Source organism: Branchiostoma floridae, chromosome 1, assembly GCF_000003815.2.
Source record: "Branchiostoma floridae strain S238N-H82 chromosome 1, Bfl_VNyyK, whole genome shotgun sequence".
Taxonomy (NCBI): domain Eukaryota; kingdom Metazoa; phylum Chordata; class Leptocardii; order Amphioxiformes; family Branchiostomatidae; genus Branchiostoma; species Branchiostoma floridae.
The window spans coordinates 33,041,178-33,054,390 of NC_049979.1; the positions used below are offsets into that span (position 1 = coordinate 33,041,178).

A 13,213-nucleotide genomic window follows, 5' to 3' on the forward strand; every position below is an offset into this window, starting at 1 on the left:
TTATTTGATTATGACTTAAATGGGGAATTCCCCTAGTACCTAAATATTTACAGAAAAAGCAAGCAATTAAGGATTCTTATCAATATTTATGTTTATAAGACTTAATATGTCAAAAACAGACGCAAGAACGTCAAGAATTACCTCATATAATGACGTCATCGATATCCGTAGATTAGCTATCCGCCATCTTTCATTATCATCCTGAAAATCATTTCTTTAACATATAACGCTAAAATCCCATGAAAATGGATTGTAAACGTTCATGTTTCTGCGGGATGAATCAATTTGAATCATATAATCCATCCCGCTGATCTTTCAGGCTTCTGAAATTCTTTAAAAATTTCCTACCAGTAATAATGAATAATCAAGGGGGGTGGGGTGTTGTGGCTGTGACACCGGTCCAATTCAATAGTAAGCTTTTTTCGATAATTCTAAGAGTAACAATTAAGTATATAACTACGGAGCAAAATCATAGCTCTGCTGGGTGCAACATTGATATGCCCATTGGGTTTAGCCATTTTGAATTATATAATCCATCCCGATGAACTTTTAGCCTTTTGAAATTTTTTAGAAATTTCCGACTAGTGATAATGAACATAAGGGCTATGTAATGTCCTTTATGGACTTCAGCTTCAGAGCTAGTCGCTGAACTTTTTGTTAGACAGTCCCTGTGGGATAATTGGTTAAACTATACATACTTCTTACATCTAAAAGACAATAGCTGAATAAGTTTCACGCTACATTACACTAGTGCAGAAATACCTGAAATAGGACATTTTTTGCTTCTTACAGACCCACATTTTAGTAGAAACCCAATCTGGATACATTGTAATGCCAGAATTCTAATGAACAAACTTTTGTCTGATTTTTGCATAATTCATATGGATGATCTTAACCCTATCCAGACCGGGCTTTTTTTACCCCCCCCCCTCGCGTTTTAAAAACGGCTTTGGTTACGATCACCAAATTTGGAGGAGATGATGTACTAGTAAAGCTTTATATTTTCTCTGAGACTATTATTGTTATGATGTAATGTGACGTATTTATGAAGTTATAATGTCATATTTTAGACAAAAATCGTCTACATATAAAATTACCGCTATACTTAAATGTATTAAAGAAAACGATGACTATAAAGGTTATCGTATTGGTGTCTAAGTCTGCCAAGTCACCAATGACGATGACACTGACGCCGATATGACGTCAAAAAATGACGTCATTTGTCCACCTTCTTGGATCGCAGGCTTGAATTTTCTAAAATACGAATTTTTTTCACATATTAAACCCAAACCCAATTAAAGTTGACTAAAAAGGTTTAAATGAGTGTGTTTTGTAAGGAAATAAAAGATTTTGACGGAATTTGAGTAAAAATCACATGTATTTATCGTTGAAAATGACATTGTCCGCCATTTTGGATTTTGGTCCATGACGTCATTAAATTAGCATAAATTATGAATAATTAATTAGAAATGTAACTTAAAATTACACAGGTCTTACTGATATAGATGAATTTGATTTAGCAATAAAACTATGAAATGCCATAATTCAAACGGAATGGTAAAATATGCCTGTCAGAAACCCGTTGCCAAGGCAACACTAAAAATCTCAAACCAAATTTTCCCAGAATTGTTGCTGGCAATATTTTAGGAAAATTCACTAAGTTTCGTAGTCCTGGCACAGGTCGTTCGCCAGTAATACGACGTCAAATTTGGCGCAGGCACTGTTACCCCCCCCCCCCCCCGCTGGTCTGGATTAACACAACTCAGTATTAAGTGTTAAGATTGAAAAATCTTGTTCTTTTAAGCAAATTTAAGCAATTGATACCTTTGTACAATTCAACCAGCACATCACCATAGGCAAACTGTGGCAAAGTATAGCAACAACGATGTTTTAGCATTTCAAATCCTGTAAAATGGGTCTCTTTTGATACTATTCAGCAGAAATAGGTATTTTCAAGATTACAATGTAATGAGGTATTTCGTTTAATCTCATCGGTATAAGCAAGGAACTTGGTAGTGTATTCAAGGAGTTTGAAATAGTTACTGCATTGGTGTGAACGTAAGCTAACAACTGATCTTTTCACTTGCTGCCGGACACAAGCCTCCAGCCTCTGCTTGGAGAGTACGTCATAGGACAGTCAGGCAGCTGCTTCTGGCGTCAGTGTTCAGGTCTTTGGGAAGATTTCGGATTAGCACGGAGGTGCTAACTTTCAGCCGTCATATAAACAATGTGCGCTCTGTTGCCCACTATGACAAAACAACAACATGTGGTTTCATAAAACAAATATTTAGACCTGTTGAAAACCTCTTACCAAGAAAGTTTTACCTCATTGCCCGTATCCACCACGGACGGGTGGACCAACTACGCTCTCTTGGCAGTCAGGTAAATTCTTCTAAAAACAAGCACCCCTAGTATTGCAGATCTCCGTATAACAGGTCTAAATATTTGTTTTATAAAGCCGTTTTTTTTCATAGTAGGCCAACAGATTTCCCCAAACTTGTCACAGGGCTAAATTAGCCATTCTGGACGATTAGCATGGAGGTGCGAAGTTTTCGCATTCTTTACAATGGCAAACAAACAAGTATCTATTCTCCAAGCAGAGGTTGGGTGAGAGCGAGTCGGTAAATTCCTACTACTTTTCCCAACCAACTATTAACTCCACGACCCAACATCCACTTGAAGAATAAAAATACTCTACATTCATAGCACTTGGACGGCTGCTCGGGCAGCCCTCTGTTACCATATAGAGCTCTAAGACTGATCTGTTTGTTTGTTTGTTTATTTTTATTTATCCAGGGGTACATGTCGCCTGGCTGGCGATTTTCAAAGATCCCTGGGGGGAAACCCCGTACATACATAACAATAACAATATGAAATCAAATAAATGGTGACACAGCAAGAATTGGCAAATAATAACGCAATTCAACTAAGACAAAATAAGGCAAGTCAATTGTACAACATTAATCCTAATATAACTCCGAAATCATAAATGAAATGAAATAGGTAATGTGAATTTGCATACCATTGTGAACAGAAAAAGACATGACAGATTGCATATTAGACCATGTGGTATTCTGCTGTGTAGATGGTTTTGAAAGTGGAGATAGATGATGCTGTCCTTAAGTGTGAAGGTAGCGAGTTCCACAAAGCTGCACCAGAAAACGAGAGAGACTTCTTCTTGTATTGTAACCGTGTTTTTGGTAGTTGAAGCCCCCCCTGTGTACTGTGACGGGTGTGGTGAGAGTGTGTGTCTGCAGATGTAGTGAAGAGTTGGGAAATGTGTGGAGGAAACATACCGTTGAGAGCCTTGAACATGAAAACAGCCTTAGCTCTTCTGTGGTGCTGTGCTACAGGGCTCCAGCCTAGTGACTTCAAGACAGTTTCCCTGGGAGTGTAGTGGTCGCACCCTAATATTACCCTGCCCGCCCTGTATTGTAACTTTTGGAGTTTGTCGATGGCCCCTTTTCCTCCCTAGTCCCATACAGTACTGCAATATTGAAGGTGGGGGAGGAACAGACTAGTGTAGATTGTCAACAGCGCTTGTCTGTTTAGGTATGGCCTTAAACACTTCATGATGCCAATTATCTGCGACAGCTTCTTATTGACATGGAGAAAGTGGTCATTCCACAGTAGGGCCTTGTCTATGACAACTCCTAAGTATTTAAAAGTGCCAACTTGCTCCAGCTCTGTATCATTTAGAATGACCTGCAGTTGCTGGTCAGTAGCTTTGGACTTATGTGATCCCACCAACATTGATTTGCTTTTCGAAGGGTTTATGGATAGTTTGTTAGCGAGAAACCAGTGCATGAGTCGAGAGCAGTCATTCTGTAGGGTCTCCTGAATTGTCTGTATTCTGCAGTGTGAGAAGTAGACAATCGTGTCATCCGCATACATAGCTACTTTACATGACTGTACACAATTAGGCAGGTCATTATTATAAACGATAAATAGGAGAGGTCAAAGAATAAACCCCTGGGGTACTCCACAAGTCACACAGGATGTATTGGATAAACTTGAGTTAACGTAGGTCCGCTGCAATCTACCCGTCAGGTATGATTTGAACCAACTGCAAGCCAGTTCGTCGGCCCCGTAGGCTTTGAGTTTATCCACAAGAATCCTGTGGTTTAGAGTGTAAAAAGCTCTAGGTCACAGAAAATCACACCTGTTTGTTGTTTTCTATCAATTGAGTCAATCCAGACCTCTGCTACAGAATGCAAGGCAGTTTCACACGAATGGAGCTTTCTAAAGCCTGACTGACACTGTGGGTGAAGTCGGTTCTGGTTTAGATAACCGTACAGCTGGTTGTGGACCACTCGTTCAAGTATTTTAGAAATACTAGGCAAGATGGATACTGGGCGGTAATTACTTAGCATTGTCCTGACCCCCTTTTTGTGTATTGGCATAACTTTGGCCGTCTTCCACTTTTCCGGAAATTCCCCGGTGGTCAGTGACTTATTTAACAAGTTTGTAAGTGAGGGGGCAAGGACTTGTGCTCCTGATTTTAGGAGTCTGTTATCTGATGCTGTCCAGACCGGTAGCCTTTTTTACATTCAGCTTTGTCAGTTGTTCAGTCACTGCCTCTACTGTGATAGGTGTAGAACTGAACGAGCTGTTAGTCTTGTTCAGAAACTGTGTGGGTGAGAAGGCGAGACAGTCCTCGAGAGTACATCACACAGGTCCTGTATGACTTTATGAAAGAAGTAGTTAAAAGTCTCTGCCATTCCTTTGCTATCAGAAATGCTCAGTCCCTCATGTTCCAGGTAAGTGACAGTGTTATGTGTCTTGTTGGGTAGCAATGTGCGTATGGCCTTCCAAACCCCAGCCTTTCCCCCTTCTGACCATTGAATTACTGATTGGGCTGCATGTTCCCTTTTAGCCTGCCGGCATAAGTAATTCACCCTGTTTTTCATAGCTTTGTAATCAGTCATGTCGGTTGGACTACCTGATCGTTTTGCTTTCTTGTACATACTGTCCCTCAGAGTAATGAGATCTCGAAGGTCGTTAGTGAGCCAAGGTGCAGGTGCACCTCTCACTTTACACTTTTTCAAAGGGGCATGTGTGTTAGCTACACTAACTACCAACTGTTCCCATACCTCAACCTGTTCATCTATGCTTGGGAAATTTTCTATGATGTTCCATGGGATTTTAGCCAGGTCTTCACGATACCTCTCCTCGTTAAACGATTTGTACACTATTCTACAAGTGACCTTAGGTTGTTGCCTGTGACTTTTGGTTCTATGGTAAGCAAAGACCATAGCATGGTCACTAAATCCTCCCTCGTAGGTCCCCTGGTTGTGTAATCGTGTTGTGTCGTTTGTCAGGATGACGTCTAATGACGTGATGGAGGTGTTTGTTGATCGAGTTGGGGTAGTTATGATATTGTCCAGCTGATACAACATACAAGAAAACCTTAACTTCCCTATTGGCCCAGAATTGTCTGGAGGTAGCCAGTTACAGTTGAGATCTCCCATAATTATAATCTCCGCGTCTTCGTCTGCGATTCTGTCCATGCACTCATCACTTGTTTTGGGTGACGTGAACCAAATGCTTACATTCATAGCCCGTGGAGCGCTGCTCAATCAGCCCTCTGTTACCGCATAGAGCCCTAATACCGATTTGTTTTGGGTGACGTCAACCAAATGTTTACATTCATAGCACGTGGAGCGCTGCTCAAGCAGCCCTCTTTTACCGTATAGAGCCCTCTGACCGATCTGTTTTGGGTGACGTGAACCAAATGTTTACATCCATAGCCCTTGGAGCGCTGCTCAAGCAGCCCTCTGTTACTGTATAGAGCCCTCTGACGAATCTGTTTTGGGTCACGTCAGAACCAAATTTTTACATTCATAGCCCGTGGAGCGCTGCTCAAGCAGCCCAGGAGTCTGTTACCGTATAGAGCCCTCTGACCTATCTGTTTTGGGTGACGTGAACCAAATGTTTACATTCATAACCCGTGTAACGGAACCATGTTTTGTATTTATGGTGTCGTAGAGCTGCTAGTTCAGCCCCGTTGTTTGTCCTCTACGAGAGAAGCTCCCCCATGTAGTACTGAAAATTCTATGAAGATGACGAGAACCAAGTGTTTGTATTCGTAGCGCATAGGGCTCGCTCTGTGGAGCTGGAGGGCTGCACGAGCAACATCCATGGAGGTCAGCTCTGTGGAGCTTCTCCATGGAGGTTGCTCGTGCAGCCCCTTCTCAGTTATAAGGCGATACTTCATTGGTTACATTAATACCCTTATATGAAACTCTATTTGGAGAATAATTTGTGAAAACAGCCTAATATCTTTAATATGCAGAAGACAGGCCAAGAATAGGCTGGATATCAAGCTCAAATAGTGCAATATATCATGTTGTTGCTGCAATGTTAAGGCTAGGTCGGTCAGCTCTGACAAAAATTGAATGCTTATGGTTTAAGAGTTTTGGACCAAGTGCGTTTATATTGAAAATACTAGCACCTGTCAAATGAGAAAAGTGGAATTCCAATTGTTACCTTTAATAATAGTGTTAACAGATTGTGACTTTTGATACACGTTTTTTATGTAAATAAGTTAATGAAAGGTGAAACATATCAGACACTTATCATACAAATGTTATTCTGATTCGCATATTTAATGTCCAAGTACAATGATTCTTAACTGGCGATAATAAAAAATTTCCACATGTTCCATGTGCAAATTAGTTATTATCCTAATTGATTACAAATTACATCATATCTATCTCACTAAATACAAATGTCAACGTGTCAATACAGCTTTATCTGCATTATGACTCGGACAAAATGAAACCGTCAATTTACGAGGCCTCAAATTATGCAATGGAGTTATATTTCCGAAATCTTGTTCCGAAACTGCATTTTTTTTATTTGTACTATACAAATGTAATGTTTTCTGGGGGGAAGTTGGGTGAGCCGAGATTACTGGAACACCGCACTTCTTTTGTCATCACGGCAGGGGGCGGATGGGTGTTAGGATGTCCTGACCTGTCGTAAATTCAAAACTACTCACAGCATTACCACCGAATTAACAACTTTATTCCGACAAGGTTACTCCTATGAAAGAAGCTTTTACATTAAGCAACATGATAAAGGGTGATATGACTTATGATTTCTAACCAACAGACAAAAACGTAAACTGACGTCCCCAAAGAACGTCATACATGAAATAGCTACTAGTCGGAAGCCGCTATATAAGGTCCGCCATCTTAAATTTGCAGAACTGATTATTATTTTGTTATTTTTTCAACAAACTATCCTACAAGAAATTCGGAATTAGACATCCTATGGAAACCTATTAAAAATCACCAAGTCATCAAGTTTGATAGCTCTGGTGAAAGGGGTTAACGCATTTTGCGACAAAAAAAAGTCGGCGCAGCATTTAGAAGAACCTTAACCCACCCACCTCGACTTTGATGTCGTATAACGCCAGAACATTTGATGCTAGAGTCACCAAGTTTGATGGGTTTTCCTAGAATATTGTTGGCAACAATTTCATGAAGTTTGGAAAATTTTCTGTATATTCTTGTTGCCATGGCAACCGTTTGTTGATAGCAAGTTTTGCCAAAAATCGCTAATTTCGGTTTTAACGATGTATTTCTAAAGTTTATTTGCTATATTACTGCAATTTTCTTCAATAAATAAAAACAAATGTTATTTAGAATTTCTTTTATAATTAGATGTGCATACATTATGCTATTTTTTTTTAAATTCTGTTTTCTTTAGCCAGGGTAGCCCAACTCAGTGTATCACACTGCTTTACAGTGGGGCCCTGGATAATTTAATGACGTCATCTGCCCAAAATCCAAGATGGTGGACCGTATGGCCATGTCAAGAAAAACTAGCTTATTATCCCTTAAAATTTGTAAATACCTGGCTTTTGTAAATCTAAAACCATCTAAATGAATTCATTTAGTCTATTTCCATTGTCTTTTGTGATTGTTGCATAAAAAGTAATTTGGAATTTCAAGTTGGTGGATATATTATGGTGGAGCCCAACTAGTATCTTAGATGTGCATGACGTCATTTTGACGTCATTGATGTTGCTATTGGCAACACAAGTCGTAACAAAAATTATTATTCTGTTATCTATACTTGCTATTACATTTTTGGAGGAAAACTTGACGTTTTCTGAGAATACCCATTTTTCATGGGTCAGGCTAAGAATTGAACCCTTAACACGCGAAAAAAAAGGCACTATTGGCTGATCTGAGATATTTTTACGTTATCCGATGTTTACATCTTCTTTCAGGTTGTTACGTAGCAGACCACGTTCCCAATTTCTTTCTTGCTTCCACCAATGAAGTAAAAGCCATCGGATTTGATCCTCATCCAGCCCTATCCCGTGTTGGGCATTACGGTAAGATTTTTAGCATGACATTCTTAAAATCTATCAGCAAACTTCTTATTTATTCATCAAAAACTTTTTAGACAACTCTGGGACAGGGGACTTTTGAGGCCCGTCTCTTTAAACTCCTGTTACTCTTAATCACTTAACATATGACCACCAAATTTTTAGAGAATAATATAGACACGATACAAAATAATTTAGGAAATCTAAGCTGGTATGTTGGATTTGGACGAAATTAGGATTTTATCAATCAGGGCTCGAAATCCTGGGTGCATGTGCACCCAGGTGCACCCAAAATTGGAGCTGTGCACCCAATTACTTAGTGTGGGTGCACAGTGTCCACCCAAATATTTTCTTACGTTTTTGTATGAAAAGATATCAAAGTATACTAGTTTACATCATATTCTTGACATCTAAGTGTTAGAAAGATAATAAAAATGCCTGTCATGGTACATTTAAGAATTCGATACCTTGTAACTAAGTTCTATTATTAGGTTATTACGTAAATTTAAGTGGCGCACCCAAACACTTTTAGGTGCACCAAATTTTTTAAGCTGGGTGCACCAGTTCACCTAATCCCAAAAATGAATTCCGAGCCCTGATCAATGTTACTGTGCTGGCTAGACCATGAGAAAGGGTATTCCCAAAAAAATTTAAGGTATAGCATCAAATTGTAACAACAGCTTCATATAGCAGAATGTAAATTTCTATAAGTCTTGTGTTGCCAATTGCAAAATTATTAATGTCATAAAACGACGTCATGCATCTTCTCCGCCATCTTATATCAGCAAGCCAGAATATCAACAGTAAATGTATTTCTCTTTAACCGATTTACCTTTACAGTGAGTTTGACGTTTCTGTCATTTAACGTATATATACCTTATACGTTTGTTTGCATGTTTTGGCAATTAGATCAGCATAACTCTATAACGCTTGGGTGGTTTGTATTGATATCTGGTATGTGGGAATGTGTTGACAAGACTTGTTTTGGAACAGCAGGGGTGGGTTTATGTCAGGCATAGAATGGAAGGCACCTAATAATGGGTTGACGATTCATCATAATTCTTACTATGCAAATGTATTATTGAGGCTTCATGTACATATAGTAGTATATTAACTATGAAAATCGAAATCACATAGTTAGTAAGGACACTGTCTGTGATTATGTGCTTACGAACACAATCCTTACACTGATGTAGCTGAATTGATTTAAGCAGCAAGTAGTATATGTATATTGTAACACTTATACACTGTGTCTTCTTTCATTATAGTACAGCGTATCAAATAACAACATCGTCTTCTTTTTAGATATTTAGTGTTATTATTTAGCAAGCTCGCACATGAACACAACGCAGTACTATGCCTTTAAGCGAACGCATTACAATTGATTTACAAACGCCTTACAAAATATACTTACGTTGAATGCACTTTACTTCAAAAACTTAGATGTCGTGGTTGATAGAATTTTCATCTAATAGTGACTAATTTTCGTCTTTGAAGCCACTGTTATCTGAAAGAAAAGTTTTTTCTATAACGGTGCACATACGTGAATAATAAATTTATTTAATGTTAAATGTCGCGGTATCGAAGTGGAATGGCAGAAAAGCAAGGCGCAAACGTAAATTAGTTTTAGTGTCTCAAAGATAATAGTGCCAACAAGACTGAAATTCCATACAAAGTTAATACATTTTTTGTTTGCTTTTCTCAACAGCCTTTTTTGTTTCTGCGCTCGGGAAGATTCGAATTGCATTCTGTACTACTGTGGAGTTTTCTCACAACCAGACAACAACAGAAGAAGACTTACCATATCAGAGTATACGTAATGTTGGGACGGAGTATTACCAGATGAGAGGCCATCACGAGTTGTTTAAATATGATTTAGTCTGTTAATAGTTATTGATATTTGTTTTTGCATTTCCATTGAAAATAAAGGAACAAACGCGAAGCGGACTTTAAAGTATATAAGTATATTCGCAATCACCCCATCCCGATTTGATGTTTGAAAATGTTGTAAAAGTAACTGTTGAGACATTGTGTGTGTCTAAGACGTGATTGTGTTGATATTGAACTTTATTGTCTTTAAGTATTATTGCACCATAATTGTTTTTACAATCGGTCAGCTGAGGCGAAGGTGACTACGAAGCAATCTAAATGATTTGTAATCTAGTTTTGTTGTTGTGTTTTTGTCTCTAAACGTCATAGGTCACACTGAAGACATGTGTAAAAATTAAAGACTTTGCTTAATGTAAATACAAATTTATGTTCTCGTATGATGTGTTTTCACTGTTTGATTGTGATTTAAGTAAACCACGACCAAATGGAGTGTGGTGGATCTCCTTATCTTTGTGCACCGGTTTAGAAGAAAGGTGTTTTTCTTAACCTTTGGAGGAAGCAAAGTCGCATGTAGGTTATTTCATCAATAGAAAGTTGTGAAAAAATATGGAGACTGCACGATTTGATTCTATTATCGTCATGAGGTAATGGCGAACTTATTTCATATAATACCAATATCATCGGATTAGAGGCATTTTGCCAAAATCCAAGATGGCGGACCATATGAAATAAAAGTTGGTGAATATTAGATGGCCGAGCCGATTATCTATCTTAGATATGCTGCTATATTGACTTTAATGATATCGCTATTGTCAACACATTAAGTGGTAACAAAAAATTTTATTCTGTCATCTGCACTTGCTGTTTCATTTTTGTAGGATCCTATTTTCATAATTCCAGCCAATACAAGCAAAATGTTGATACCGTTATCATGAAGTGAAATTTCTTTAAATCTTTAGATATTAGTAACAAGAGTTAGAGGGTGGACCATGACCAAATAAATCTGCAACCATATTAGTGTATTCGCCACGGTGTAAGTTGAACATTGACATTGAATTGTCCTTCTTTATATTATAGTCTGGTTTCAATAACCCTACCCAGACTGGGCTTTTTTGCCATTCCCTGGACTTGGGGGGCTCATTTGACCCCATTTCGTATTTTCAAGACGGCTTACTGTAGGGTCACCAAATTTGCAGGGGTAATATGCGCGTCGAGTTTTATAATTCCTGAAATTTTATATCTTTATTACGTCATTAAATGATTTTTTGCTAAAACGGGGAATTCCCATAATACCTTGATATTTCCCAATAAAGGGTTCGTATTAATATTTAAGTGTTATCAGACTTCTGTTGTCAAAAGTCCACGAAACGACGTAGTTTAGCTATCCGCCATCTTGTATTATCAACCTTAAATGTCTTAAGATACCTTATCTTTTAACATATAACGCTAAAACTTCATTAAAATGGATTGAAAACCATCAAATGAATGTTTTCTGAAAGACGATTCTAAGTAGTGATGATATTTGAGTGAAAATAAGCTGGTTATAGTTTCGTCATGATATTGTTGGCCTTCTTGGATTTTAACAAATGACGTCATCTCATTAGCATAATTTATGAATATCTTATTGTGATTGTTCAACTTAGATGTGTTAGTTATAAAAGATATATGAAAAGAAGTTTAGTTTAGCAAGAAAATCTAAAAATCCCATTGTTTTAACAAAAAAGTAGTGATTTTTTTTGTTAAATTTGCCTTTAAGAAATCCGTTCCAATGGCAACACAAAAACTCATAAACTTATTTAGATTTTTGAAAATTATTTTCAACAATACTCTAGAATAAGTCACTAAGTTTGTTTATTCTAGCACAAGCCGTTTTGGAGCTATAAGACGTCAAAAATGGCGCGGGCACTTTTACCCCCCCCCCCCTCCACCCATTCTTGATATGTAAGGCCCTCGGAAACTTTTATGTCGCATAACACATGATAGGCAAGTGCTAGGGCTACCAAACTCGGTAATTTATCATAAAATATTGTGAGCAAATGTTTGTCAAAAAGGAAAGTTTACAGCAATTACCTGAAATTCAATGTAATTTTCATGATTCAAATTTATAATGTATGTTAATTTCATGACATTATTGATCCCAATCCAAGATTTTTTTTTTATTCAAACATTTAAACAGAAATACAGAGTGACAAAAGGGGGCGCACTCAAGTGCAAGACTTATTTTGACGCTACCCCTTACTTAAAAAAGCATACATATTTTACAGAGAGAAATCAAGTACAAATAAAAAGCAAAGGAAAATCACATCAGACAGAAAATAATACATTGTACTTAATATAACAAGAAAGGATAAGCGCAAGTCCAGTTTCCCACCCACTGATGAAATAATTGGACACATTACAAATCCAAGATTGCAGCCCTTGATAGCTAAATAACGCCATAATGTCGTCACAATGATACAAAAGTCTTTGTTAGGATTTAATTTTACATGTTTATTAATATCTGAACGTTTGGTAGTCATACGATAAGTATTTAAGGAGTAAATCTCAAAAGTTTGTTTTAGAAACTGCGTATTTTGCCTGGGTTCCGTTTGGATCCCAGACCGACTGAACACACATTTCCAAAGATAGCTTCTCTGGTACTGTATCAATCTTCTTCAAAACCTAGGAGAATGTAGAGTAGATATTGACGGATAAAGTCACGGAAGGAATTCTCCAGATTAAAAAAAAGGTCAAATGGCACTGAAAAATGTGCGCCTAGGGTCTAGACGGACCAAACCCCAGGGTTTTACTAGCATTCGAGCATACAACAGGCCACGCCCCTAATGCAACAACAATGTGGAAGGTCATGCACGGTGTTATCTAAAATTTATAACAGAGCAATCGCCTCATTTAGCAAGATAGGGCGGCCCAGTCAAGACAATGGAGCCTGCTATTGAGGCCAAACGCAGAGCCTTCATAGCTCAGAAAAGACGCCAAACTAGGCAGACACTCACAGCGCTCAGGACTGCTCATAGCACCGCACAACCTACTGCCAGAGAA

The 13,213-nt window shown here is 38.1% G+C and overlaps 2 protein-coding genes across 3 annotated transcripts in view; one reads left to right on the plus strand and one right to left on the minus strand.

Moving 5' to 3' along the window:
• LOC118410895 (beta-1,4 N-acetylgalactosaminyltransferase 2-like) overlaps nt 1-10,611 on the plus strand; it is a 36,809-nt gene extending 26,198 nt beyond the window's left edge. For both annotated transcript variants that reach the window (XR_004830621.1, XM_035812781.1), the window contains exons 9-10: nt 8,243-8,350; nt 10,053-10,611. Coding sequence is in view for 1 of the 2 variants with exons in the window: in XM_035812781.1 (XP_035668674.1) it covers nt 8,243-8,254 (12 nt within the window). In the remaining variant the exon portion in view is untranslated. The remainder of the gene's footprint in view (nt 1-8,242; nt 8,351-10,052) is intronic.
• LOC118410961 (homeobox-containing protein 1-like) overlaps nt 1-13,213 on the minus strand; it is a 1,064,572-nt gene that overhangs the window by 737,920 nt on the left and 313,439 nt on the right. The window lies entirely within an intron of this gene.